This window comes from Cupressus sempervirens, chromosome 11 (assembly GCF_028749045.1).
Source record: "Cupressus sempervirens isolate cs-2001-9-10 chromosome 11, ASM2874904v1, whole genome shotgun sequence".
Lineage (NCBI taxonomy): Eukaryota > Viridiplantae > Streptophyta > Pinopsida > Cupressales > Cupressaceae > Cupressus > Cupressus sempervirens.
Genome location: NC_143128.1, coordinates 516,476,491 through 516,502,089, shown reverse-complemented (window position 1 = coordinate 516,502,089; position 25,599 = coordinate 516,476,491). Strand labels below are relative to the sequence as shown.

Here is a 25,599-nt window from a genome sequence, read left to right as displayed (position 1 = left end):
CTAACACTGACAAAATTGCAAAAAGTGCAAATGTAAACTTTGATAAGCATACAGATGTCCAAGTTGAAAAACCAAAGAGAATGGATGAATACAGAACCTTTGTGTATTCTTATGAAGGAATGCCTATTGACGAGGATACTATCAATCAAATTGAGATTCAAAAGCAAGTTTCAGTTTCAGCCGAGTCACAACTAGTGAATGTCGAGTTGCATTCAGAAGCCGAGTTGCAAAATGAAGAGAATGCACATTCTGGCTCTGAAGTCAGTACACATGAAAGAGATGTAGAACTACCTGACAACGAAGTGCATAGTGACCCTGAATCTGAAAGATCAAACATGGAAACAAGGACAGAACCAAGATTATCCAAATATTTAAAGAAACATCACCTTGCTAAACAGATAATTGGGGACAAAGATGCAAGACCAATAATAAGGAATAGACTAAGAAATGAATCATGTCTGTTAAGCAAATTTGAACCTAAAACAATGTATGATGCATTACAAGATGGTGACTGGTATAAAGCTATGGAAGAATAGATTGATCAAATAAAGAAGAACAAAACCTGGAGTTTGGTTCCCAGACCAGTTAACAAGAATGTGATTGGCACCAAGTGGGTATTCAGAAACAAGCTAGATGAGAATGGTGAGATTACAAGAAACAAAGCCAGACTAGTATGTAAGGGTTATGCTCAAGAAGAAAGATTAGACTATGGGGAAACATTTGCCCTTGTTGCTAGAATGGAGTAAGAACTTTACTTGCATATGCTGCATATAAAGGTTTTAAAGTCTATCAGATGGATGTAAAGTCTGCTTTTCTGAATGGTATATTGGAAGAGGAAGTCTATATTGAACAACCAGAGGGATTTGTTGATGAGAACAACAGGGATATGGTTTGTAAACTGCATAAAGCACTCTATGGTCTAAAACAAGCACCTAAAGCATGGTATGAGAGACTTCACAAGTATCTAGTGCAAATAGGATTTGAAAGAATTGATGATAACAACAAGTACATCAAATCAGAAGAAGGTGAAGATATTATTGTGTTTGAAATCTTTGTGGATGACATAGTTTTTGGAGGAAAGGAAGTGATTTGCAAAAGCTTTGCTGACAAAATGAAACATGAGTTTGAAATGTCCATGTTTGGAGAAATCAAATTTTTTGTTGGATTGCAAGTACATCAACTAAAACATGGTATATTTATGACACAATCAAAGTATATCAAAGAGATACTTAAAACGTTTGGATTGGAAGACTCTAAACTAGTCAGCACACCAATGGCAACAGGACATAAGTTATCTAAAAATGATGAATCAGCTGAAGTCAATCAAACAATGTACAGATCCATGATTGGAAAACTACAATATGTTGTACATAGCAGACCAGACATAGCATTAGCAGTTGGAATAGTGGCTAGATTCACTGCTAATCCTAAAGAAAATCATCTCATAGCAGTAAAAAGAATAATGAGGTATCTCAAAGGAACTGATGATTTTGGCCTATATTATAAAAAGAATGAAAAGTTTGAGCTCAATGCATACACAGATGCAAATTGGGGAGGCAACATTGATGACAAGAAAAGCATAAGTGGAGGAGCATTATTTTTAGGTAAAAGACTAGTTATTTGGACTAGAAAGAAACAAACATGTACATCTCAGTCCCCTGCAGAATCAGAATATGTGGCAGCAGCAGTCAATTGCACAAACATTGTGTGGCTCACACATCTATTGAAAGGAATGAAAAAAGAGGTAACCAAACCTGTGATATTGTATTGTGATAATACAAGTGCTATAAACATATCCAAGAATCCACTAATGCATGCAAAAACCAAGCATATTGCAATCAAGTATCACTATGTCAGAGAATTGGTAGAAGACAAACAAGTGAAGATGGAGTACATTCACACAAAGGAACAAACTGCAGATATCTTTACCAAACCATTGCCCAAGGATGCTTATGAATATCTTAGAGGCAAGTTGGGGTTAATGCCCCTAACTCAAACAGTTTAAAGCAACAAAGAACCTGCCCTGCATCAACAGGAACTAATCACTGAAATATCCGAAGAATGATGCAGAGGATGAAAATAGGAGCAGAAACTCCAAATCAGTCACAAGCATGGTGGCAAAGGGAGAAAACATTAGATGCAAAGCTTATGTCAAAGAGGGAGATATATGCAGAAAACTGATCAATACAAAACAAGAGGGAGATATATATGAAAGAGGGAGATTTATGAGAAATTGAAAGGTAAAGATATGGAGATATATGCGATCAATAGTAAGGATGCAGCAGTCAAAAAGGAAGCAGAAAGTAGCAAAAAACGTATATAATTTTGATAGGTAACGAAGTTGATCAATTGATCAATTTGGTTTGCCATCAATGCCAAAGAGAGAGATTGTTGGAAATGATTGAAAAGATCATGAATGAAAAGTAATGGAACTGGTAAAGAATGTTTTCAATCATTGTTTTGTCATTGATGTCAAACTTGCTACTTGCAGGAATGACAATTGCTTTAGTGATCCAAATACTATCAATTGGTTGATTGACAAGGAGGAGGCAATCAATAAGATGTAACTAGAGCACCTAGAGAAAGGTTGAAATTATGATGTTATAATGAAGTATAAGGATCAGCTAAGCCATTGATGAAATGGTGTATTGATGTCATACTCTAAGACACAGAGAATGGACACACTAAAACACATCAAAGATGTAAAGTTTCGCTAAGTCATTTGTAAAGCCTAACTAAGTTCATTAGAGAGAGCCGAGCAAGCTAGTTAGTGCCAAACAGATTCTCAGTTGAAGCCGAGCAAAGTTTAACTTAAGTAAGTGTCGAGTGATCTTCAAGTGCCGAGCAGCCTTCAGGTGCCAAGTGAAGATCAGGTGCCGAGCATGATACAAGTGCCGAGTAACACAGAAGAAGCTTAGCATCAGTAAACCAATGATGCCGAGTTGCTACATTATTTTGAAAATCAAAGATTCGCCAAATCTGAGCCGACATGGTAGTTATCTAGAATTTTGTGAATTAGATAGAAAATAAGAATGATGAGCTGGTGGCACAAAACACTATGTAAAACGTTTTTGGCAAATACAATTGGATTCTAGACAAAGTTTCTAGATAAGAGCAAGATATGGGATAGATACATTATATCCTACCTAATCTATTGAAACCCTAAAGTTGGAGAGGGAGAATCGAGCAGGAAAGGTATTCCAGATTTCTATTTAAGGAGTCATAAGGTCACGAAGCAAACAGTATGGTCAAGCATGAAAGAATGAAGTGTTGAAGAAGGTGCTAAGGAGAAAGAGAGCATAGATACTCTGTTTCGTTAGATGACCATAGATATGATTGCATTGGTATGATGAGCAAGAAGACTCAAGGTGATGAAGCTTGAGATGACAAGCTGACAGAGCTGAAGTGATTAAAGCCAAGCAAAGGGTTGAACTGAAGTGTGATCTGTAATCTGCAAGATATGTTGTAAGTTGTATCAGATCAAATGCCATTATTGTTACTCTCTAGCAATTGTAACAGTTAGTATAAATCCTATGGACTTAAGTTGGTTTAATAGCCATGCTGTAAATCCTTTAACAAGATGACATTCCAAGTGAATGTTCCAAAGTCCTTTGACCAGGCCCATTCCTAACAATATGGTGAAATCCTCTAACAAGGTCACATTTAACAGTGCGTTGTAAGCCTTTAACAGGGCAGGCCTTTAACAGAGCATCACTTTAGAAGAGTGAGAATTGAGTAGCATATTACTGGTGGTTTTTCCCAAATTGGGTTTCCACGTAAATCACTGTGTCATGTGTTGATCTTGCATGTTTTATTCCTGCATGTTGATTTGCTGTAACTTGCTAAGATGGTTGATTTAAGCTTGGATGGATGAATAGTTTAATGGGCTCACTATAATTGGTGAAAAAGTATTATTAGGGCATTTAGACCTTGAATAACTGATTCACACCCCCCCCCCCCTCCCAATTATTCTAAAGAATTCTAACAGAGACACCTCTCCACTCGCAATCCCATCAAGGTCAGTAACAGAGACTGTAAACAACTGGCAACCTTGTCGTATACTCTGCTTCAAGTGCTTGGGTGAGATCAAACAAAGTGTCATCCACACAGTGCACCCACTTACGTCAACAATCAATTCTCGCTTGGTGAGAAGCTAACCAATCCACATCCAAATTAATGCCATACGAGCACAAAGCTAGGATACGAAGATCTATGTTGGTGGTGAAGGTGTCCAAATCCAACACACAACCACAAATAAGGGAGTCCACGACCACTCCAAAACTTTTGGCTAACTTAACCCGCCATTATCAACTTTTCATTTTGGCATTATCAACTTTTCATGTTGTCATTAGCCCACATCACTCAACAAGATAGAGGAAATAAAAGAATTTGAAGCATTGGAACCAAAGAGTAAATGTAGCAGTGCCATGCAATACATTTGTAGTCTCATAAATGGTGCCCAAGTGCTCAACTTAACTATTATCAACCACTACAAAAACCCTATGAGGTTTACTACATCCCCAACAATACGCTCAAAAGTAGCCTGCATCTAACTAGCCCCCAAAACAACTCTTTGTGGATACATCGCTACTATGTGATAATGTTGACCACAAGCAAAACATGCCCCTAGACTAAAATCACCACCTGCAAAAGGAGCACTAGACTAATTAACATTGTCCCTACTAGCACTCTTTAAGACACTTTGAGATAACTGACTAAACTGAGATCACCTATCACAATGCTATTACTAATTATGGCCTCTCAGAGCCAAGGTAAATGAACCACAACCACTCTGTTGACCCAATGAATGATGTTGGCTACAATGTTGTTGGTGACCTACCCTCGGAATTGTTGAAATGCTCATTACCGCCCTATTTGTAATCCCTTTAGTAATCCTTCTCAGGGTAGTATTGCTTCCTCCATTTCCGTCTTTTTTTGACCTTTGGCTAAATCATCCACCTCATTTTCTAACAAATTGCTCCTCTCCTCGAAATTATTTAATAGTCCACCATTTTGTTCCCTTCATTGTCTTCATATTCTTGCAAAACATCCTCTTCTTCCAACGAAATCTACATATCCTCGTTTTTGTGATCCCTATTTATAGGGATCCCTTCTTTGTAGACTTCGACCTCTTGTTGCTCTTCTTATTCATATACTTCCTCTTTCCAATACAGGGTCATCTTTTTCCTGGAAGTAATGTTTTCATCATCCTCAAAAATTATCTTTTTAACTTTATTTTGTGGGACCGAGGCAACATTGGCTAGTCCAACAGATCCCCAACCCTCAATGGTGACCCTACTTTATCTTTTTCTGGGTCTTTCCCTTTAGGTTGGTTTTCCTCCTCATCTTCAATAATGGTAATTGTCAACCTCGTCTTATGAGATGCTTTCTTGGTTTCCTTTTTCGAAGACTCAGGTAAATCAACAAGGGTTCTTTGTTTCTTAGGGGTAACAATAAGTAACTCATTACTTTGAGGCAAAGGATATCAAACATTCTTGGCTTTAGGCTCATTCCTAACAATCTTGGATTTAGCCTCTTTTTTTCTCAAAATAAATACCTTTCTCCATTCTTCTACAAGCACTCTCAATAGACTTCATTATGGGAGGGGAAAGGGGTTGATTTTGCTGGTCAAAATACAAAGTTGTCATGCAGATTACGAAGTCATTATTAAGCCTCGGTGAAGCGGAGGAGAGGCTTTGATTTCAATGCTTTGTTACAGTGAGGAAAACACAAAGGGCACATTAATCTTTTCCCTGTGCCTAACATGGTTGAGCAGGGGAAGTGGTAACCATGTACCGTCATGTATCTAGAGTAAAGTATCTCATTATATGCAAAGCATAAGAGGGAGGTTCAATGCTCAATACAATTCAATTAATGGGAATATCAATTTGAAAACAAATTGTTAAGTACTTGTATTTATTTTGTTATTCCATTCAACTTATATCTAATTCACATGAACAATTTATGGGTCTAATTATAATGATTTAAATAAATAGCCTATCTTTTTACATCATATACAGAATATATATAAAGCAGTGAAATAAGTTTAGCTTTACAACATAACATATAATGGTGGAGAAGAATGATAGAAAGGACTTAACAGAGTGCTGCATTGGCAATTAATGATGATTGAGAAACAGAGAAAAATATCATACAAATTGTACAGACTACAGACAGACCACAGTTAATGTGCCATTTTGCAACGTATATACAAACAGTATTTACACATAAAAACAGACCTTTGTGCATTACCATGTGATTTAAAAGTTAAAACACTAAAAGATTTTGTATAGGAAACACAAGGGGGTATTTCACTTTGCAATGTCCATCTGTACATACCAAGCTTTTGGGCATCACCAAACCATTTGCTCATGAGATTAGCAATCCGAACATTGATAAAAACTGCTCCAGATTCTTTTGCTATTGCTTTCGCAAGCAATGTTTTCCCAGTTCCAGGAGGGCCATATAATAATACACCTTTCTGAGGCCCTAAGAGCTTTCCATGTGCAAATAGATTAGGCCTTTGTAATGGGAGAATAACTAGTTCATGCAGTGCTTGTTTAACTCCATCAAGACCCCCAATTGAGTCAAAGGAAACATCAATATCATCTGGATTGATGACATCACAAGCAATTACATCCTGCATTACCAAGGAAAGAAACATCAAATGGATGACTGAACTATATGGTAATCCAAAAAAACTCCCTCCAATATTGAAAAAGAAACCAAACAAGATGCTTAAATAGAGGACATAAGTAAAAATTACATTGTTAAAATTATCACATTTCAATCACTATTTGGCTGAAAGAAAAGCATGTTACATTCCATAATTAGTCGATATCCTGCACTTGTAAGTTAGTTAGATTATTTATAAATACCCAATAGAACCTTTATAAATACATTATATATATGTGTGTGCGTGTAGCACTTGAACATAAATAGCACTTTGTATTTTATATATTAACTCTGTCAATTTTGTTGCAGAGTGCAGATTGAACTATGTTGGAGGGTGGCAGTTTTACTACGTAGAAGACTGGTGGAAAGTTATGTATTCAATGGTGGTCTTAACTGCAAATTTTACCCTACATAAGTAGGGTGTCGTAGAGTCACGTCCCATTGGGTCGTGACTCACAACAACGTGGTTAAACTTATAAACAGCGACCAAGCAAATTTGTCTGCCAAACATAATAGTCAGTCAAACATGTTAGTCGATAATGCATATTATCATCAATATGAACAGTCAATGAAATAAGTCAGTCGCCTATGTTATTATGCAGTCAATTTAAATACGATTTGAAATAAGGATTTACTATATATATACATATACATACATATACATACATATATATAATTGCATAATAACAACATTTGCATATATATGTATATATTTTCAATGGAATTTTATCCGACTGAACTATAACATTGACACTCCCTCTTAGTTTGGAAGGATAAATATAGGAATATATATTACCTCAAAGTAACATTAGGAATGGCAAATTTTAAGAATATCTTTGATCAGAAGATATCCACCATTTCGATATTATTTATGACTATGTCAGAAGGTTCCAGTTCGAGTTCCAGTTCCAGTTTGACAACAATAAAATTCGGATGAAGTTAGACAAGGAGAAAAAATTTGGAAAAAGTTAGGCATTAAGTTTGCCTTATATATATTTGAGTTTTCAAAAAAATAAAATAATAAGCCCATTAAAATGTTAAAATAATTTATCAATACTAAATTTGAAATTATATTATATAATAAAATTAAATATTTAAATTTATTTATTAAAATAAAATAAAAGTATCTTAATCAATAATTAATATAAATATAAATATTTTCATTTATTAAATTAAAATTATTAAAACTAAACCTATATTATTAAATTTGAATACATAATAATAAACATTAATACATTTATATTTTTATTTTTATTTTTATATGTTAATGTATAAATAATACGATAAAGTTCATAAGAAAGAGACCTCGAATATTATACAGCAGTTCCGTCATATGGTAAAATAGGTACGACGGAAATTTTTGTTGTGCGCAAGGAAAAAAATTGAGTCAAAGGAAATGTTTTTGAGCGGGCAATGTAATTTTTTTTGGAGGATTTCATTTCAACCAGGCTTCTCTCTACTGCCCGAAACCTACTAAAGTACGTTTTGGTGAAAAGTTTTCTTAAATGATACCCTATTTTTCCCGTCACTGTTTCTAGCTCCTGAATCTTCGAATTTTCCTTCCACCTCTATTTCCTATCTTGGATACTTCATTAAAGCAACATGCAATGCATTTTTTATGACTTCCGAGGAGAAAAACAAATAAACTTTATTCCATACGAATTTATAGACGAATCTGAATGATTTTTTAAAACTTTCTTAGAATTCACCAAACTTTGAGTTTCATACATAATGTTCAACGAATCCTGTGACTAAGATTTATGATATCATGAGTAATGGCCTCCTAAATATCAACACATGATATTCACCAAGTACTAAGTAATGGCCTTTTGAATATCAAGTCATATGATTTTCACCAAGTACTCCATTGGTTATAAGGTAATAGCCTCCTCACGTTACATGATATTCACCAAGTACCTTTGACATGTCTGTACAAACAACTCATAGATCGTCAATGTAAGGACATCTATCACTTAGTTATTGATTGAGGGTATATAATCTATCATAGTCTACTTGAAAAAACAAATGTCTAATCCACCCTGCAAGCTATCATCTATTATGATCTACTTAAACATCATAAGATGTCCATCATAATAGACGATTAAGTTATTGAAAGATTGTTACCTTCCAATAACTTCCACAAATACAGGTGATAATCATTTGACAGTCGTCACTTCCTCATAATGTACACAAGGGCCAAATAGTCATGAAAATAGCATAAATATTTTCATTAGTACAATAAACAAATAAGCTAAGACTCTTTCTCAATAATTACAATTATATCAAGTTTACCTTAAAAGTGTTTCATCTTTAATTTGCAAGAGGTTTGGTGAGGATGGTAAAGAACACTGAACTCCCTCTTAATCCAATATTTCACAAATTCTATGGATATTTTGAAGTTCTTTAGAACAAAAATTTCTTTGAATCCAAGTTTGAATTACTGACTTCAGCAAAGGAATCTTGATGTTTAAGTCTATCGGGACAGTTTGTTACAGTGTGCCCATAGTTGTTGCATCTATAACATTGTACTTTAGAGTAGTCTCTTTGTTTCTTGAACGATTGTTTACTATTTGAGTACTTGCTCTTTTTCCTTTACAAATTAGTGGTGAGAATCTAAATATCTTCATTTGTGGATCCCATATTGATTCCTCTGCCTATTAAATTAGACTCTTCTTGAATGCAGTCATCTTTTAGTCAATCAAATTTGGGGAGCTTGGAGCGAGCACTTATTCCTTGTCTAAAGTTTTCCCATGAAATAGGTAGTCCATGTAATGTTCCCATAGTTAATTCTTTACTATCATAAATGTGACCAATGGTTGAAAATTGATTTCTTAATTCTGATATTCTCATAAAGTATGAGTTGATGGTCTCTCCTTTATTCATTTTAATATTAGAGAGATGATTTTTAAGAGCAAGAATCCTGCTAGTGTTGTTGATTTCAAACATGTCATCCAAGGCTTATAACATATCATATGCAGAGTCTAACTTTGTGATAAAGTAGTAGATGATCTTTTACTCCATCTACTGATTATTCCATTGCTCTGGTGTTGTATTTTTCCCATTGACTCTTTTCGTCACATTTTTTTCCATGATTCTTTGTAACTCAATTATTTCTTAGTATTAACATCGTTCATAATTTCCAGGCTTCAAAATTTGAAGCACCTTCAAGTCTGTCTTCAAGTCTGATTTCATTCACAATTTTGAGAGATATAACATTTCAAAATTTAGGTGTACGTTCATTTGCCAATAAATCTGATCTTTGATCGTCTCTTTAAAAACCAGTTCTGATACCATGTTAAGATTTTGATCAGATATGAATTTACAGCTCAAGTCCAGTTCACTTTATAACTCAAGTACAGTTCACTGTATTATTAGATAGATTAATAACAAAGGTTGTGTGTGTGTGTGGGGCACTTGGAACATGAAATAACACTTTGTATTTTATATATTATTTCTGTCAACTTTGTTGCAGAGTGTACATCGTACAATGTTAGAGGGTGGCAGTTTTACTATGAATAAGACTGGTGGAAAATTATGTATTCGATGGTGGTCTTAACTGCAGGTTTTACACAAGTAGGGTGTCGTAGACTCACGACCCTGATGGGAGTGACTCCAACGTGGGATGTGACTCATGACACCGTGATTAAACTTAAAAACAGCGATCAAGCAAATTTGTCCACCAAACATAATAGTCAGTCAAAAATGTTAGTCAATGATGCATATTATCATCAATATGAACGGTCAATAAAATAAGTCAGTCAACTACATTGTTTTTTTTTATTGGTAATGGGTTGAAGCCTAGATTAGTTATTTCATTTGTTGTAATTAATTATTTTTATGTGTTAATCTCAAGTAGACTCGAACCCAAGATCTCCTACATGAGAGGCTCACAAGTTAACATTGTGTAGAGGCTCTTGCCTAAGTCAATCAACTATGTTATTATGCAGTCAATTTAATTATTATTTGCATTATGGATTATGTATATATTTTGCATAGTAACAACATTTGCATATATACATATATGTTTTCAATGGAATTTTATCCGACTTAACTATGTATATATCTTCAATGGAATTTAAGAAATCTTGAATTAGATCAAATCGCTCAGAAATGGATCTCTCTTGATTATGATGGGAATGTTGAAGGTTCTAAAGTTTTGGAATCCTCTAACCCTCAAAATAATATTTTATAGAGCTCTAATTTTAGAGGAGTTTGGAGCTTATTCAAGTGAAAAACAACCAAAAAAAAAAAGAACAAGAATGATGCACTAGAAGATGCACATGTGGTTGAGAAAATAAATGGATCAATGGATTTAGATAAGATAAGATAATGAAATTAATGTCCAACAAAAGACCAAAAAGAGGTCTATGGGACTGAAAGATTACAACAAAGTAGGGCTGAAGCCAGCAGGAGCACACAAAGGTGTCCAAAGAAAAGCAACAACAACAAACAAAAACAAGCAACAGAAAGCACTAGGAGTCTTTCTTGGGTGAGAAGAAATCAGTCACAGAATGATACACGTGTCGATGCGTAGAGGTACTACACTATCTCCGACCTGTCCTAGAAGAGTGTCGCTAGTGCCTATAAGCAGAACGGGATCCGACGCATCTAGAAAGATCACTAGGCCGAAAAGAGCTAGAGGGCCTTTTCACACCACGCAAGGGGGATAAAGGTGTAAAAAAGGCAGTAATGACCTGAGTAGATGAGTGTCGGTGTGGAAGTAGAGTCTGAATCATGTTATCCCGGAGCATAGTGGCCTCACGCAGATACAATGCAAGGCATCTCTGATCATAATAGCTAAAGAAATCATAGAGAGAGAAGCACTCTCTAAACAAACAAAAGAACCTCCCTCTGATCTCATAATAAATATGGCATCGAAAAAGAAAGTGAGCCTCATCCTCCACCTCCCCTAAAGAACAGAACAAACAAGTCCGCTCCTCCCTATCAATATGATGATCCAACTGAGCCCGAAGACGATGGGAACCAACTCTGAAAGAACCTAAAGAGATCCGCAGGGCATGAAACCAACGCCGCGAAAGATAGCTAGGTCGAGCAATAATCCCATCTAAGATCTCCAAAAAGTGTGTCGCATAAAACGACATTCGTGGGCATAATCCACCAAGAGGGTTAACCCAGATAGCAGTAATGTAACGTCTATAAATATCAAGACGAACATGCTCTTTCAACTCCTGCCGAGAAGGGAGAAGATGAGCAGGGGCATCCAAAGAAAATTGAAAAGGGGGGAGACGATCAATATCAATCCCAATCGAACTTAGCAAAGAAGAGACTTGTGCATACCAACACCGTGCCTGAGCACCAGACTCAGCAACGGCCATGGAAACCGAAGAGCAATAAGCTAAATAGGAGTAACGATCACGGTCTCCAACCATATCAGCAAACCCACAAAGGCGATGAAGAAACCAAACTAAGTCAAAAATGGCTGCAAGTCTGAAAGGATGAGCCCCAAACTCAGCAAGAATGATATCATAAGGAGTAGATCTATGACATCTGATAATGCGCTGCAAGAACAAAGTTTGGACCTGCTCAATCGAAGCCCAATCAAAGCTAAAGAGAGAAGGACCCCAAACTATAGAACCATAAAGAAGAGTCAGTCGAACAAGAGCATCTAGGAGAGATAGCTCAGACGAGGTATCCTGAAAGTGATGTCTAAAGCACTGTTTCTCAAGCAAAGCAAGAGAACCCATGCCCTTATTCACTCTGGGTTGAATAGCAGGTCTCATGCTAAAACGTGGTCCGGAAAACATAACACCTAGATACAAATAGGATGAAGTAATCTCAATCTCCTGAGCCCGAAATGTGAAGTGAAGATGAGAGGTCTTTAAACAATTAAAGACCATGATCCGAGTCTTACCCAAGTTAACCACCAACTGTCTCTGATCACAAAATAAAGCCAATCTATCAAGAAGTCTCTGTAACCTGTCAAGAGAGGAAGCAAGGAGAACAATATCATCCGCAAAGAGAAGGATCGAGATCAGAACCTGATAAAGATAACAACCATCACCCGGGAGCAAAGGCTCCAAGAGGAAGTCCTCCAACTCATCAATATATAACCCAAATAAAGTAGGAGAGAGAGGACAACCCTGCTTAACCCCAATAGTACAATGGATCGGGTCTGAGAAGCCAACAGGAGTCCGAAATCTGCCGACCACAATCTCATATAATCTCACAATAGCAATAGGTAGAATCTCGGAAATACCGATCTCCCTAAGTCTCTCAAACAGAGCCACCCTAGGAACAGAATCAAAAGCTTTGTGAAAATCAACAAAGCAACAGTATACCTTTTCTGATCTATGTCTGGCCTCCTCAATAATAGCCCGTAGCGTGAAGATGTGGTCCATAGTCTGATAATCCGTCTGAAAGCCCGCCTGTCCTCTAGCCCTACAACCAATCCTATCGAGCTCCGCTGATAGCATAGTATTAAGAGCAGTAGCATACAGTTTGGCAAAAGTGTGCCCAATCATGATGGTTTTGTAGTTCCCCAGATCAGAGACAGGCCCAGTCTTGTGAATGGGATGAATCAAGTGCCTAGACCAGGAAGCCGGAAACCTAGTGTGAATCACTCTATTAAAAAGAATAGAGAGATAGGGACCCAGAACTGAGGCACCGAACTTGAAAAGCTCAGCCTGAAAACCTTCCTCATCAGCAGCTCTACTACATTTCATGGATCTGATAGCCTCATAAATGTGGGAAGGGGTGAAAAGGCGGACGAAAGGAGGCGAGGGGGGGTGAATGGAAGGCTGCCCAGGAATATCATAAAGAGCCATGGTATGCAACGCAAGGGAGTGAAAGTCAAGGGTGGAAGGCGGAGGGAGATGACGAGGGAAAAGAGTACGCCAAAAGAGCTAGGGATTGCTAACCAGTGTGGAACAAAGTGACATACACTTTGAGGCAATGAAGTTACGATTCTTACTCCGAAGCAAGTGGAGATAAGACGAGCGAATACTGGCCAAGTCAGTGGAGTGAGCCTCAAAAGCAAAGCGCATAGCACAATGAAAGGATTTGCAGTCTGAATCAAACCATTGGTTCATGGGGCAAGCATTACGATGCTCGCTGCGAAGGAGCAAGGGAGGGCGGTGAGGGATGGAAAGGGTGGTAGACTTAAGAATAGCTGATGCGAGTAAGTCAAACATGGAGGTGGCCTCAAACGAGTCAGAGAACCCCAAAGGGTTGAGGAGTTTGGAAAGATGAGCGAAGAAGAGCTCACAGTCCCCATCAATGAAATGGAAGCGAATAGGCAAGTGAGCAGTAATAGAAGAATGATGAGGTGACATGAGTGAGGGCGCAAAAAAAGTGGAGAGGCTACAATGAATGCTGAGGAGAGAGTGATCTGCAAGAGGAAGGCGCAAGATGGTGAAACTGCGAAAACATGGGATGAAGGAGGGATAGGCAAGAACATAATCCACGACACTAGCACCACCACCATGAGGCCAACAAGTGAAGATCTCAAAACCAAGGAAGCAAGAGAGGCCATTCATGATCACCAAACCAGAAGACTCACAAAACCGCAACAAATGTCTACCATACACGGATAACGGCCCAACAGCATCCTCAAAAAGTCTATGAAGCCCAAAAGAAGTAGGATCAATCTCGGTGGAGCACATGGGGTCAGAGAGATGATCATAAAGTGGAGTCTGTAGTGCTTTGGTTCTCACATTGAAATCCCCAAGAATAATAATGTCCCCTAAAGCAGTAAACTGAAAGATAGTCTCGCAAAGATCAATAAAAGGATCACCGTCATCGGTACCATGAATAGCATAGTGAGATACAGCCGGTGGAAAGTAGCACGCAGCCAAGTAGATATCCCTCTGATGATAACACTTACGATCAATATGGACCCACATAAATCTAGCAAACAAATCTGAGTGTACGATAGAAGTGCTACTGAAAATATCATCCTTAATCAAACAGGCCACACCCCCTGAACCCCGCACACCACCCGAAACGCGAACCTCCTCCCTAAAAAGGGATAACCACTGGAAACCTGTGATGCCTAGCAAAAGATGCACAGGACTCTCGCGAGTCTTTGGTATGACAAGAATATCGGCGAAACCCACAGCATCAAGAAGAAGACCAAGTAAGGACCATAAAGATCCATTACCATTCCAGTAGTTAACAAGAAAGGAGCAAGTGGGGGCTTCCCTCTTGTCCGACTGCTGGTGGGACTGTCATTTGGCCTTGGGGGCCTGCCTCTTTTCCCAACCACTTGGGGGGGAAATCTCTAATAACAGCTCTCAGATTTCTGATAACAGCCCATTTACCATCTTGCCTAGCTTTAGCAACAATACCACGAGCATGTTTGAGCTCTGCAACCTAGGACTTCGTGAGATCTTCATCCAAGAAGTTCTTCGAAGGAAGGGAAAACAATTTCCTCTTAGCACGAAGAGCCTGAAGCCTGTCTGCAAGTGAAAAGAATCTGATAAAAAGGACATCCCCCTGTCCAAACCAGCACCTATCCAACGTAATCTCGGTAAGACCAAGTTGATCACAGAGGAAAGAGCGTCCCGCTACGAGAGGATCATGGGTAGAGGGGAGTCCACGAACCTGTAGATTGAGCTCACGGACCTGCCTCACACGCTCATCCTCAATCTTACCTTGCACCATTTTATCAATATTGGCCAGAGGTTGAGAATCTGTGTTACTACAAAGAGAGGCCCATGTCTTGACTTTCTGTTCTGTATTAGAAATAAGAGTGTTTAGCTGCTATGATGGATTGTTGTTCTTTAATGGCATCAAGACCCTCCAATTGTGTGATGATAGAACTGATATTAACTTGCAAACCCGCTGTCTCCTTAGCAAAAGTATCTAAGAAACACTGAAAACGGGCCGTATTAGAGGTGGTGGCACCCTTAAGTTCAGAAATGGTAATACTAAGGGAGGAAATCTGTTCTCTCAACTGAATATTGTCGGATTCAAGTTTCACAATTCTATCACACAACCTCCTCTGGTAAGTGTTGATCTGCTGGCTCTGAGTTCAGTCTGATTCCATACAACCTGCCATAACAGACAAGGCGCAGAATCACAGCCAAAATAACAGAGATCACCATATGAGAGAAATGTACTGCCTGCCTATACAAAATAGTCGCGGCCCTTACTGGAGATGTGTTGAACAATGCGTGAGTGTTTATGAACCCTGCGGTTGTAAAAATTTGCCTAACACTGCCATTAGCAATAAACGACCAGGCAGCAAAATCAAGTTGTGAACACGTTGGAAAGATTTAACCCGTAAAGAAAGACCTATCAAAACAGCCGAGGCCCTTACTGGAGATGTATTGAACAATGCGTGAGTGTTTATGAACCCTACGGTTTTTAAAATTTGCCTAACACTGTCGTTAGCAGTAAACGACCAAGCGGCAGATTCAGGTTGTGAACACGTTGGGAAGATTTAACACTGCTACCACTGCCCGACAGAGAGGAAATGCATGAAGAAAACCCGCAGATGCGTCAGCACACAAGTATGAAAACCCGAGCACAAACAGCACCAGTCGCGTGATCACAAATGCAAGAGACTCGAACACAGATGGAAAGCACACCAAGATGAGCGCAAACCCGACGCGGAAGCCCTAACCCGTGAAAAATACAATACAACAGCTCGTCGAACAGACACCAGTCTGAGCCATGATGAGTGCAAACCAAGATGAGCACAAACTCGATGCTGAAGCCGTAGATGAGGCACAATCACGGCGCGGGAGGCACAGTCGCGGCGCGGGAGGCACAGGTGCGGGAGGCACAGACACGAGAGCAGTCACAATCGTGGCGCGAGAATGCAAGGACGAGACTAGTCACGGCACGGGAGCAAATTTGATAGTATATTAGCAACAATTCTCAACATTAGAAGAAAAAGGGAGCTTAGATGGTGTTGTTTAAAGAGCGTATAAAAGGATAGGTAGAGCAAATGACTCCCTCATGTTGTGAGGTTTTATACCATTGTCTCATTGCAAATGGGGACCCACTCTTTTGCTCGCAATTGTTAGGTTAGGTAGATTTTGGCATTGCATTTGGCAATTCGGAGATAAGGACTAAGACGTGATAGAAAAATCAAGTGGCCAAGTTGTGATTTTGAAGAGGAAACGGTAAAATTGAACTTTGTTGTGGATGTTACAGTGGACTGAACGTAAAATCCTAAGTGTACTTAAATTTTGGCAAGTCAATTAGTTTGAAATTCCATATAAAGGCATATTCCATGCACAAGGACCTTAAAATTATTATTAAAATTGATTTCCCACACTTCAAATTGCCAATGTCCTAAGGAAAATCATTTTTTTCTTTATAAAAATACACAAAATCTAGACTCACTATCAATTTCCCTTCATATTTTAATCAAAATTCAAACACTAAGAATTTCCCTTCGTATTTTAATCAACATCTAGACTTTGCATGAATTTCCCTACTTTAATTGGCCTTTTCCTTAAAAAAATCCCAAGAGTTGGGTAGAAAATACAAGCATACTATGAATTTCCACCACTTTAGATGATGTTTGCTTAAAAAAATTCTCTAAGTGTTCGAAAAATCCAAACAAGGATCGATTTCCCCCAAGGGTCAACATGAATTTTTTTCCAACTCTAGAAGTTATCCAAACTAGTGTCATTTTGCCATTGGGCTAAGTTAGGAAACTAGAATTTCAAAGTGTCAAATTTATCCAAGCATAATTCATTTTCCCCCTAGCATGCAATAGTAAATGATGATTTTCCAAAGAGTTGGAGGTGCCTGAACATGACTTTTTTCCCCTCGAGGGAAGTATGGAGAGTGAAAAATTTTGAAGAACAAGAATTATCCATACTAGCGTCAATATTCCATTGTGTGAACAAGGTGATCAAGTTTTTTCTAAGGGCGAAAGGAGTTCTATCAATACCTTGCTCAAGTTTCCCTGTTCCCAAACCACAGATTGCAAATCCAAGAGCTTGTCAATTCTCCGATGGGATTTCTCAATCAGTTCTGGCCAGCGAACGGGAATAACTTTGATTCCCCTTCACTTCAGGCTTCGCTACACCTAGGTGGGTAAACTCTCACCTCAAAAGCTGACTGCTTGGTTCAAGGCTTTTCTGTTGTGAATTTAAGCTTTGTCAGTTCTTCGGTTGGCAAGGTCTTCAAACTCGATCAAAATGAAATTGAATGTTGAATGTTTGAATTGAATTAATGTTTTGTATATGGTTCTGAACAATGGGTTTGATGCTTGTAAGAAGGAAGATATAGTTTTTCTAACTTCAATAATAAAAAGACCAATGCCTCTGCTCATCCGAGCAACAGAGTCAACTACAATGAAGATTATCATGGACAACTTTATAAAGTTCTATGCACTTGAACTATAAACAAATTAATAATCAAGACGTGACAAATCAAGTATAAATGCAATCTTAAATTAGTCCAGATTGAACCTTAACTCCTATGGTAGGGAGACAAACTAGACACAGATACGGAAACAATTTGATATTTCACTATATCTATGATGATCACATTTAAGATGCTACATGACCATGCCCACTTATCTGGCGTTTAAATTGTTTATGGAATTTTAAAATGATTATAAAGGACGAATCAATTGCAATTTAAATCTCCATGCCTCACATACAAAAGAAAAGGCTTTTTATTTATCATTAAAATATTATATTTGAATTTTATATTAAAAAGCCATATTTTTCTCCTTATTCCTCTTCACAAATAAATATTTTTTTTAAAATCTCGTGCTTCTAAATGTGTCTTGTTATGTGTTGACATTGTTTTGCATCCTATATTTATATGTTAATGAAAAGTCATATCTTTAAATAATAAGCCTCTTCACCATAATTAACATAAGTTTATTTTTAAACAACATGCCTTACACTATACAACCGTTAAACATTGGAATGACAATATTTTCCACTGAATCAAATCATCATTGCTGTCATTTATTCAACTTCATGCACCTTCGTTTTTTTAAAGTACATTCATGTGATGGGTACAATGATCTCTAAATCACTATATATTCATGTTCCCACATCATCTTAGTAAATCATTCAATCAAGTGACATGGATTGCAGCGGCTCCTCTCCATATACTTTGAATTCTTATCACAACTCCTCATTTTATTGTTGTTCAGAATCCAACATAGGTATGCCATAATTGGTCTACTCCTCTCTATTATTCTATCATGATCGGGACGCCATTCCTTACGCACTCAAAACTTATGTTCCTAATGGATTTTTTAAATCATACCGCATCCAATATTGGAGCCATCACCATATAACTCCATCATGATTTCTCAAAGGAGCTCTCTTCAAAACTAACGAAGCTAGTAGCCACCTCCTAATATGTCTATCTTCATCATCTCTGTTAAAGATTCATCATTCAATTGACTATATCTCTTTATTATTGGACAATAAGTTGATGACACTCATTTGCTAGCTTTTTCACTTCAATATATTTCCGGATAACGAACGATCTCTTAAATAAAATTCATGAATGTTTGAAGAACAGGATAGGTGCGACTTCAAAGACTTCTCGATTATATTTTGACGAACAACCAAAACTATATCCATGGTAATTTGCGATCTTTGAACATGTGCTTACAGCTTTGCGCTCACAGGGTTCATGACTCCAGAGTTATAAATGCTTAGTAATGATTAGTAAGGTGGTCAAAGATAGACTACCACACCTATGTGTTGAGATGAACAATTTTGATAGTGTCCAAATGACATAGAAACATATATATAGGTATTGTCTTTGTATCCTAGTGATTTCATGAGATTTGAGAGGCTCCTTCACATTGAATTTTATTGCTTACAATCATTGTTTTAATTTCTTTCAATCTTTCGATATTGAAGGCCATCTATATTGCTCGGTCGGTACCTCTTAATTACAAATACTTGTTATGTAGGTTCATGACTAGCATTTAGGAATTTCTCGACTGCTGCGGAGTTAATAAGAGACTACATGGGGATTGGCTTGCTAGTCTTTCTTTGATGTCACTGTTAAATATGGTTGCTATATCGTGCTTAAGATTTTACTTCAATAAAGTTTATGAACCATTCAAACATCTTTAGTGATGCATACATTGCTCCTATTGCACAAGCAATATATTGAGAGACTCCTCCATGTGATGCAAAACTTGTTAGGTCCAAACTCTATGCACTATCTTAGGACTCCCTCTTCACCCATGTTCCTTGCCTATCTCTATGATAGCATCTCACATAACTTTCAATTTATCTTCTAGAAAATAAGCAACCCGTCATTTATTATGTTTATCAACCTCCTCTCTTGAGCGCATTCAATACCCACTCTCTTTGCTTCCTTACTTTCTAATGTCTAAATAGCCTCTTGGGGATATCATTTTGTTGCATACAATAGAACTTGCGAATAACTGTTGATGGTGAAGAAAATGTTATTTGTCTCCTAAACTCCATCTGTATTTACAAGTATCGTATTAATGTCAAATCTTTGAATTCCCTGAAGATCGTTATCTAGCGAAAACAGATTCTGAATTGGCATATAGCTTTGACACATCATGACCCAAAATATTGGGAATGAAGGAAGATTTATCCACATGTGATAATTTGAACTCTCTAACAACAATATTTTGTTGTTCTAGCTTTGCTTGAGATCTAATATTAGACATATCATTTGGAAACCTTTTAACATTAGGCTAGATACTAACCAAAGAATATGCATGTTATTTTTATTATCTTTTTTTAGATTCTCTTTTGTGTTCCTTATGCTTTCTTCCTTCATGTTGGATCTCAAGAACATCCTCTGAATTCCATTCAATCTTGCAAACAGGACAACACCCCAGTCCTTTGAGCAAGCATTTTTTTGACTCATGAATACTTATTCGCACATCCAATTGCCCACTTCCAGTTATCATGATGAAAGGCTTTGTCTTGTTTCATTTCCAGCAAGTGAGAATTTAGGCTCTTGCTTTAATCTACTCATGCACAAATATATTATCAATTATGACATAAAAAGGTTAGAAAAGGTTGTGAAATAGAAGCCCTAGTTTGCAAAAATTAGGGCTCCATCAGTGGCTCTTGTTGGGGACATATGTCCCTTGTGGGCATAATGAGACTACAACTATCTCTGGAGAAGCAGACCGAGCATTCATGCATAAAATGATGCAAGGTGAAATTGGGTGGCCCCAGGCCCCCAAAAAATGAACATTAATTCTTTCCTCTACCAAACACATAATTTTGATCATGTAACACTTTGGATTTCTTGAATAGTGTGCCACCATTCCTACAAACAATACTTATTGCTTGCACTTGATTAATGCAGTATTTGATATCCATCTTATGTTTAGCATTTGAGAGATTAACAAGTGCACTGTAGTCCTTAGTGAATGGAGGATCCGGAGAATCACAATTCTAATCAATTAGAAGAGCATTAGAATGAGTTTTCTTTGCTTGATTGTCTTCTTGCATACAATCTATTTCATCTACATATTCCAGGTGTTGTTTCTCCTCACAAAAATGCTTTGGGAATAGCTCACATTTAGGATATATTACTTTAGTCATATCAAGAATCTAGTTAAATAGTATATTTGGAAAACTTTCAACACATTCTCCCCACTATGTCCGGTTGGTTCCATCTCATCTTCACATATTTGATGTACTTCCGACTCATATGATGAACTAAAAAATGTCTCACCTTCTCATGAGTTTCATCAACTTCAAAACTATCATTGGACCTGCTACTATGATGCTGATGGATTTGATAGAATATAAGATCCTCTTCAAACAAAGGAACATAGAGAACTCAGGTATATCTTCTTCTACTTCCTCTTCAAACAATGGATTTAGGAACATGGAGAATTCAGGCATGCCTTCATTAGAGCTTTCATTTGGATCAATTACGAGTTGAATGTTGAATGTTGAATATTTGAATTGATTGAATGTTTTGTATATGGTTCATAACAATGGGTTTAATGCTTGTAAGAAGCAAGATATATATTTTCTGACTTCAAATATAAACCCAATAATAATACTCCAATGATTCAAAAGACCAGTCCCTTTGCTTATTTGGGCAATAGAGTCAACTACAATGAAGATTTTCACGTACAACTTTATAAAATTCTATGCACTTAAGAGTGTCAACAACTTAATAATCAAGATATGACAGATCAAATATGTATGCAATCTTAAATTAGTCCAGATTGAACTTTAACTCCTATGGTAGGGAGACAAATAGAACACGGATACAAAAACAATTTGATATTTCACTTTATCTATGATGATCACATTTAAGACGCTAAATGACCATGTCCACTTATTTGACATTTAAATTGCTTATGGAATATAATGATGATTATAAGGGATGAATCAACTGCAATTTAAATATCCATGCCTTAAATACAAACAAAAGGCTTTTTATTTATCATTAAAATATTATATTTGAATTTTGTATTACAAAGCCATATTTTCACTCCTTATTCCTCTGTACAAATGAATATGAATGCTTTTCTTCTTCTTGAATGTCGAATATGTTCCTTGACCTCTCTTGTTGTTTTTGCCTTTATGTGCCTTTTATTGGGTGTAGATATCTCAAAGGACATATTTCTTCATTAAAAGATCGTGACTTTTCAAAACAACAAATAATTAATTTATAATCCAAATTGATGCACTTTCCTTTTATACTTATTGGATTACTATCAATAATATTATCAAAGACATTTATTGGTTCCGAATACTTAACAAGTCTTTGTACATCCTTGTGAATGACGGCATTCATTAATATCTATGCATCTTGAAGCCTTTTATTTATTGGGGCAAATTAAGCATCTTCAATTTCTAAACCCAATTCGTAGTCCTATATATATTGGGCAAGTAAATTTCATGGTTAACGTTTTGACTGAAATTGTTGCTTAGTTACTTCGACTTTCAACAAGCTCTGTGAATGTGTATGCACGATGTGTTTTTCTTTCTCAAATATGATTTGACCCTCTTATTTTCAATATCAATGAGTCACGATATGGGTTTTCTTAGTATGTTTATCTAGCATCCATATACTTTATTGATATTCCATCGATAGTTTAGTTTCCTAATGTTTACATTAATGTAACACAGTTCCTTTTGGTGCTATTTTCATCAAAACCTTCTTTTTTTTTTCTGGATTGTTTCCATTTGCTCAACGCGGGCAAACTAATATGTGGATCACTTAACGCTATGAACAATCATCTGAATCAAGCCTTTGACCATGACGATGGAGCTTTCTTCTGGTCAGTCTTCCAATTTTCCTCAGTCTGAATGCAGTTAATCAATAACTAAGTGTCTTAATGTTCCACAACATCACAATATCTCCTGTGTATCAGGAGGCATGTATTTGTCTTTTCATTGAACAGGATTTCTCTATTCACGCTGTAGAATGCATAATTGTTGTCTTTGTCTTCAATTTGAGGCTTTGTATTGTCTTTGTATTTGAAATGGTTCACCATATCCAATTTCAAACATGCCATCAGTTTCCAGGGAGTACTGCTGCTTTATATTATTCTGTAAAATGATATGATTCACATCTTTCACACAAGTGTTTGGTAATTATCTCTGCCGTTTTTTAATCCTGGGAACTGCTATCTTGAAGAAAGACTAAAACACGCTTTTGCTCTGTATGGTAGTGGTTCTTTTCTGTGCTTTCTTGACCCCAGGTAATGCCTCCTGTATGTGTTCAAGTTCTGATTATTCTGTGCAATTGTGAATAGGTCTATATTCCTCTGGAAGTGCAGCATGATCTTCATCCTCAGTACTTTCATTTTCTGTTATGCAAAGTATGCACCATAATAGGTTCCATCCTCATAGCTCCTCGGTCGATATCCTTATGCTCATGAACCTAAATTCCTGAATGCTGAAAGTCGATATGAGAATCACCAAATATGGGATGCCGGTAAAATTTTATTTAGTATAACAGCTTGTGATATGGTTAAGAAATCATTGAACATTGCTGACATGCAACAGAAGAGAGCTTCCCATCATGATCAATTGATTTATTCACAAAAGGTTTATTCTTTTGACGACAAGGGGGTCATGTCAGCACCAGTGGAGCCTCAAAATTTTGGGCTCCACATTGCATGGGTGGAATCAAAGTGTGACTGCTTGCTTGGATTGATGAATGGAGACTTAGCAATTTTTGAAAGATCCATACATGGATTAATTTTCCCTATTGGAGCATCATTTTAATAATTAATTAAAATGTGGAGAAAATTTATTATGTTTGGAAGCTCCTAGGTCATTGATCTTTTATCCCACATTGCTTGTGGGTGGTAAATCAACAAGCCAAACTCCTTTAAAAGGCCATCAACTAACAAGAGAAACCAAGAGGATTTATAAAGACAATTGCCAAGTGGTTGAAAATCTGACGCAAGAAGGCTAAGTGGTTAAATTCACTCGGGATAAGGTAAGTTACGAACATGTATTCAAAAAATCAGAATTGTGACAAAGGGTTTTATACAGGTTAAATTCATTCATGTCTTCAATAAACTCAAAAGTGCTAACTGAGTCTTGTTCTTTGGACGAATGTTTGGATGATTTTCAGATCTATCCATGGATTATCTCAAAAAAATCAGAGCTTTGCTAAGGCCTCACTTTATTATTATTTTAGATGATGGATCATTGTTCTAACACTTAACATGTTTGTCCTTAGAAAACCAGAATTTTAAAGGAGACTATTTCATCATTTTTCAAAGAAGTGTTGATAAAAGTTTGTGTTGGGATTCTTATCCAAATGCTTATTCTAGTTATTACTTTCATTGGATAGAAGTACTAAGTTTGAGCACAAAGTTCATGGATTAATATAGAGATGATAAGCCTCAAATTTACCATTTTGTTCAAATCCATAAGGACCATACAGACTTTGAGCTTTCTACCAAGAATAATGTTGAAATTCATGGCAGGGACAGTCATAAGGAAATAAGAAAAGGAAGGTGGAAGGCAAGTTCAAGCTCAAGGCCATGGATATCAATGAAAGAAGACCAATCTAAAGCAGTCAAGATGAAAGGACTACAACACTTCAAGATTATGCAGTTCAAAGTTGGGACAAAGGAAAGAAAATTCAAGGATCAAGCTTAAGGAATTATCTCAAGATCAAGCCTTCATCAAGCAAGAACATGTGGATAAGTTTGGATTTACAACAAGGAGTCCATGGACAAGTTCAGTTTGAGGATTCAATTTGTGGACATTCATGTGTCCTTATAATACATGTCAGCCTTACACTTGATTAAATGCTTGAAGAAGAAAGATTATCTTATAGGGAGATCAACTTATCACTATTCACATCAATTTTCCATAAGGATCAAAATAGGATTCAATTCAAGGACAAAAGAGGGACATTTTATAAGGACTGGATTCTATCCATATCCCTATCAGCTTTTGGTGCAGAAGCACCCTAGGAAGAACTAAGTCCTAGTAAAATTTTGGCTGTGGACTCATTAATGATTCAGCTATGCAATAAGGACTAGATAAGTAGCCAAAATGTGTGTCTTCAAGTTTTCTAGGTGTGTGCAAGGTCAAGTTAGGAAATAAGGCAAGATGAGCCCAAAAGTTGTCATGTATGGACAAGAATGCACCAAGTTGGCTAAGATTAGTCAATAAAGTAAAAACACTGGTCAAAGGCCTCAAATGGCTTAAAATGGGTCTAAGGAGTCTTAGAATACCATTAGGAATCATTTTCCACCAAGTCAAGGCAAGGAAGCCATAGTTTGTATGAAGCTGTCAAAAGTTGCAAAAGTTGTCATGTTGACAACTTTGCATTTTGAGCAACTCTATACGCAACTCTTGCATACTTGTGAAGAACATGACAAATTAGTTACGCCTGACCTGGACTTGGTTGAAACAGGTAGAACTAACATATTTAAGTCTATTCCAAGGCCATTGTACAGTTAGATGGTGGAATTTTGCAAAGTGAATTAACAAACATCTTTGTTTTTTTACTGCAGATAGCTTTACATCTACA

General features: G+C 36.9%; 1 protein-coding gene across 1 annotated transcript in view; it reads right to left on the bottom strand.

The window, feature by feature from the left end:
• LOC149530622 (uncharacterized) overlaps positions 1-25,599 on the bottom strand; it is a 102,884-nt gene that overhangs the window by 46,916 nt on the left and 30,369 nt on the right. Inside the window, exon 2 of the mRNA XM_089811620.1 lies at positions 6,340-6,640. Coding sequence (XP_089667746.1) covers positions 6,340-6,640 — 301 coding nt within the window. The remainder of the gene's footprint in view (positions 1-6,339; positions 6,641-25,599) is intronic.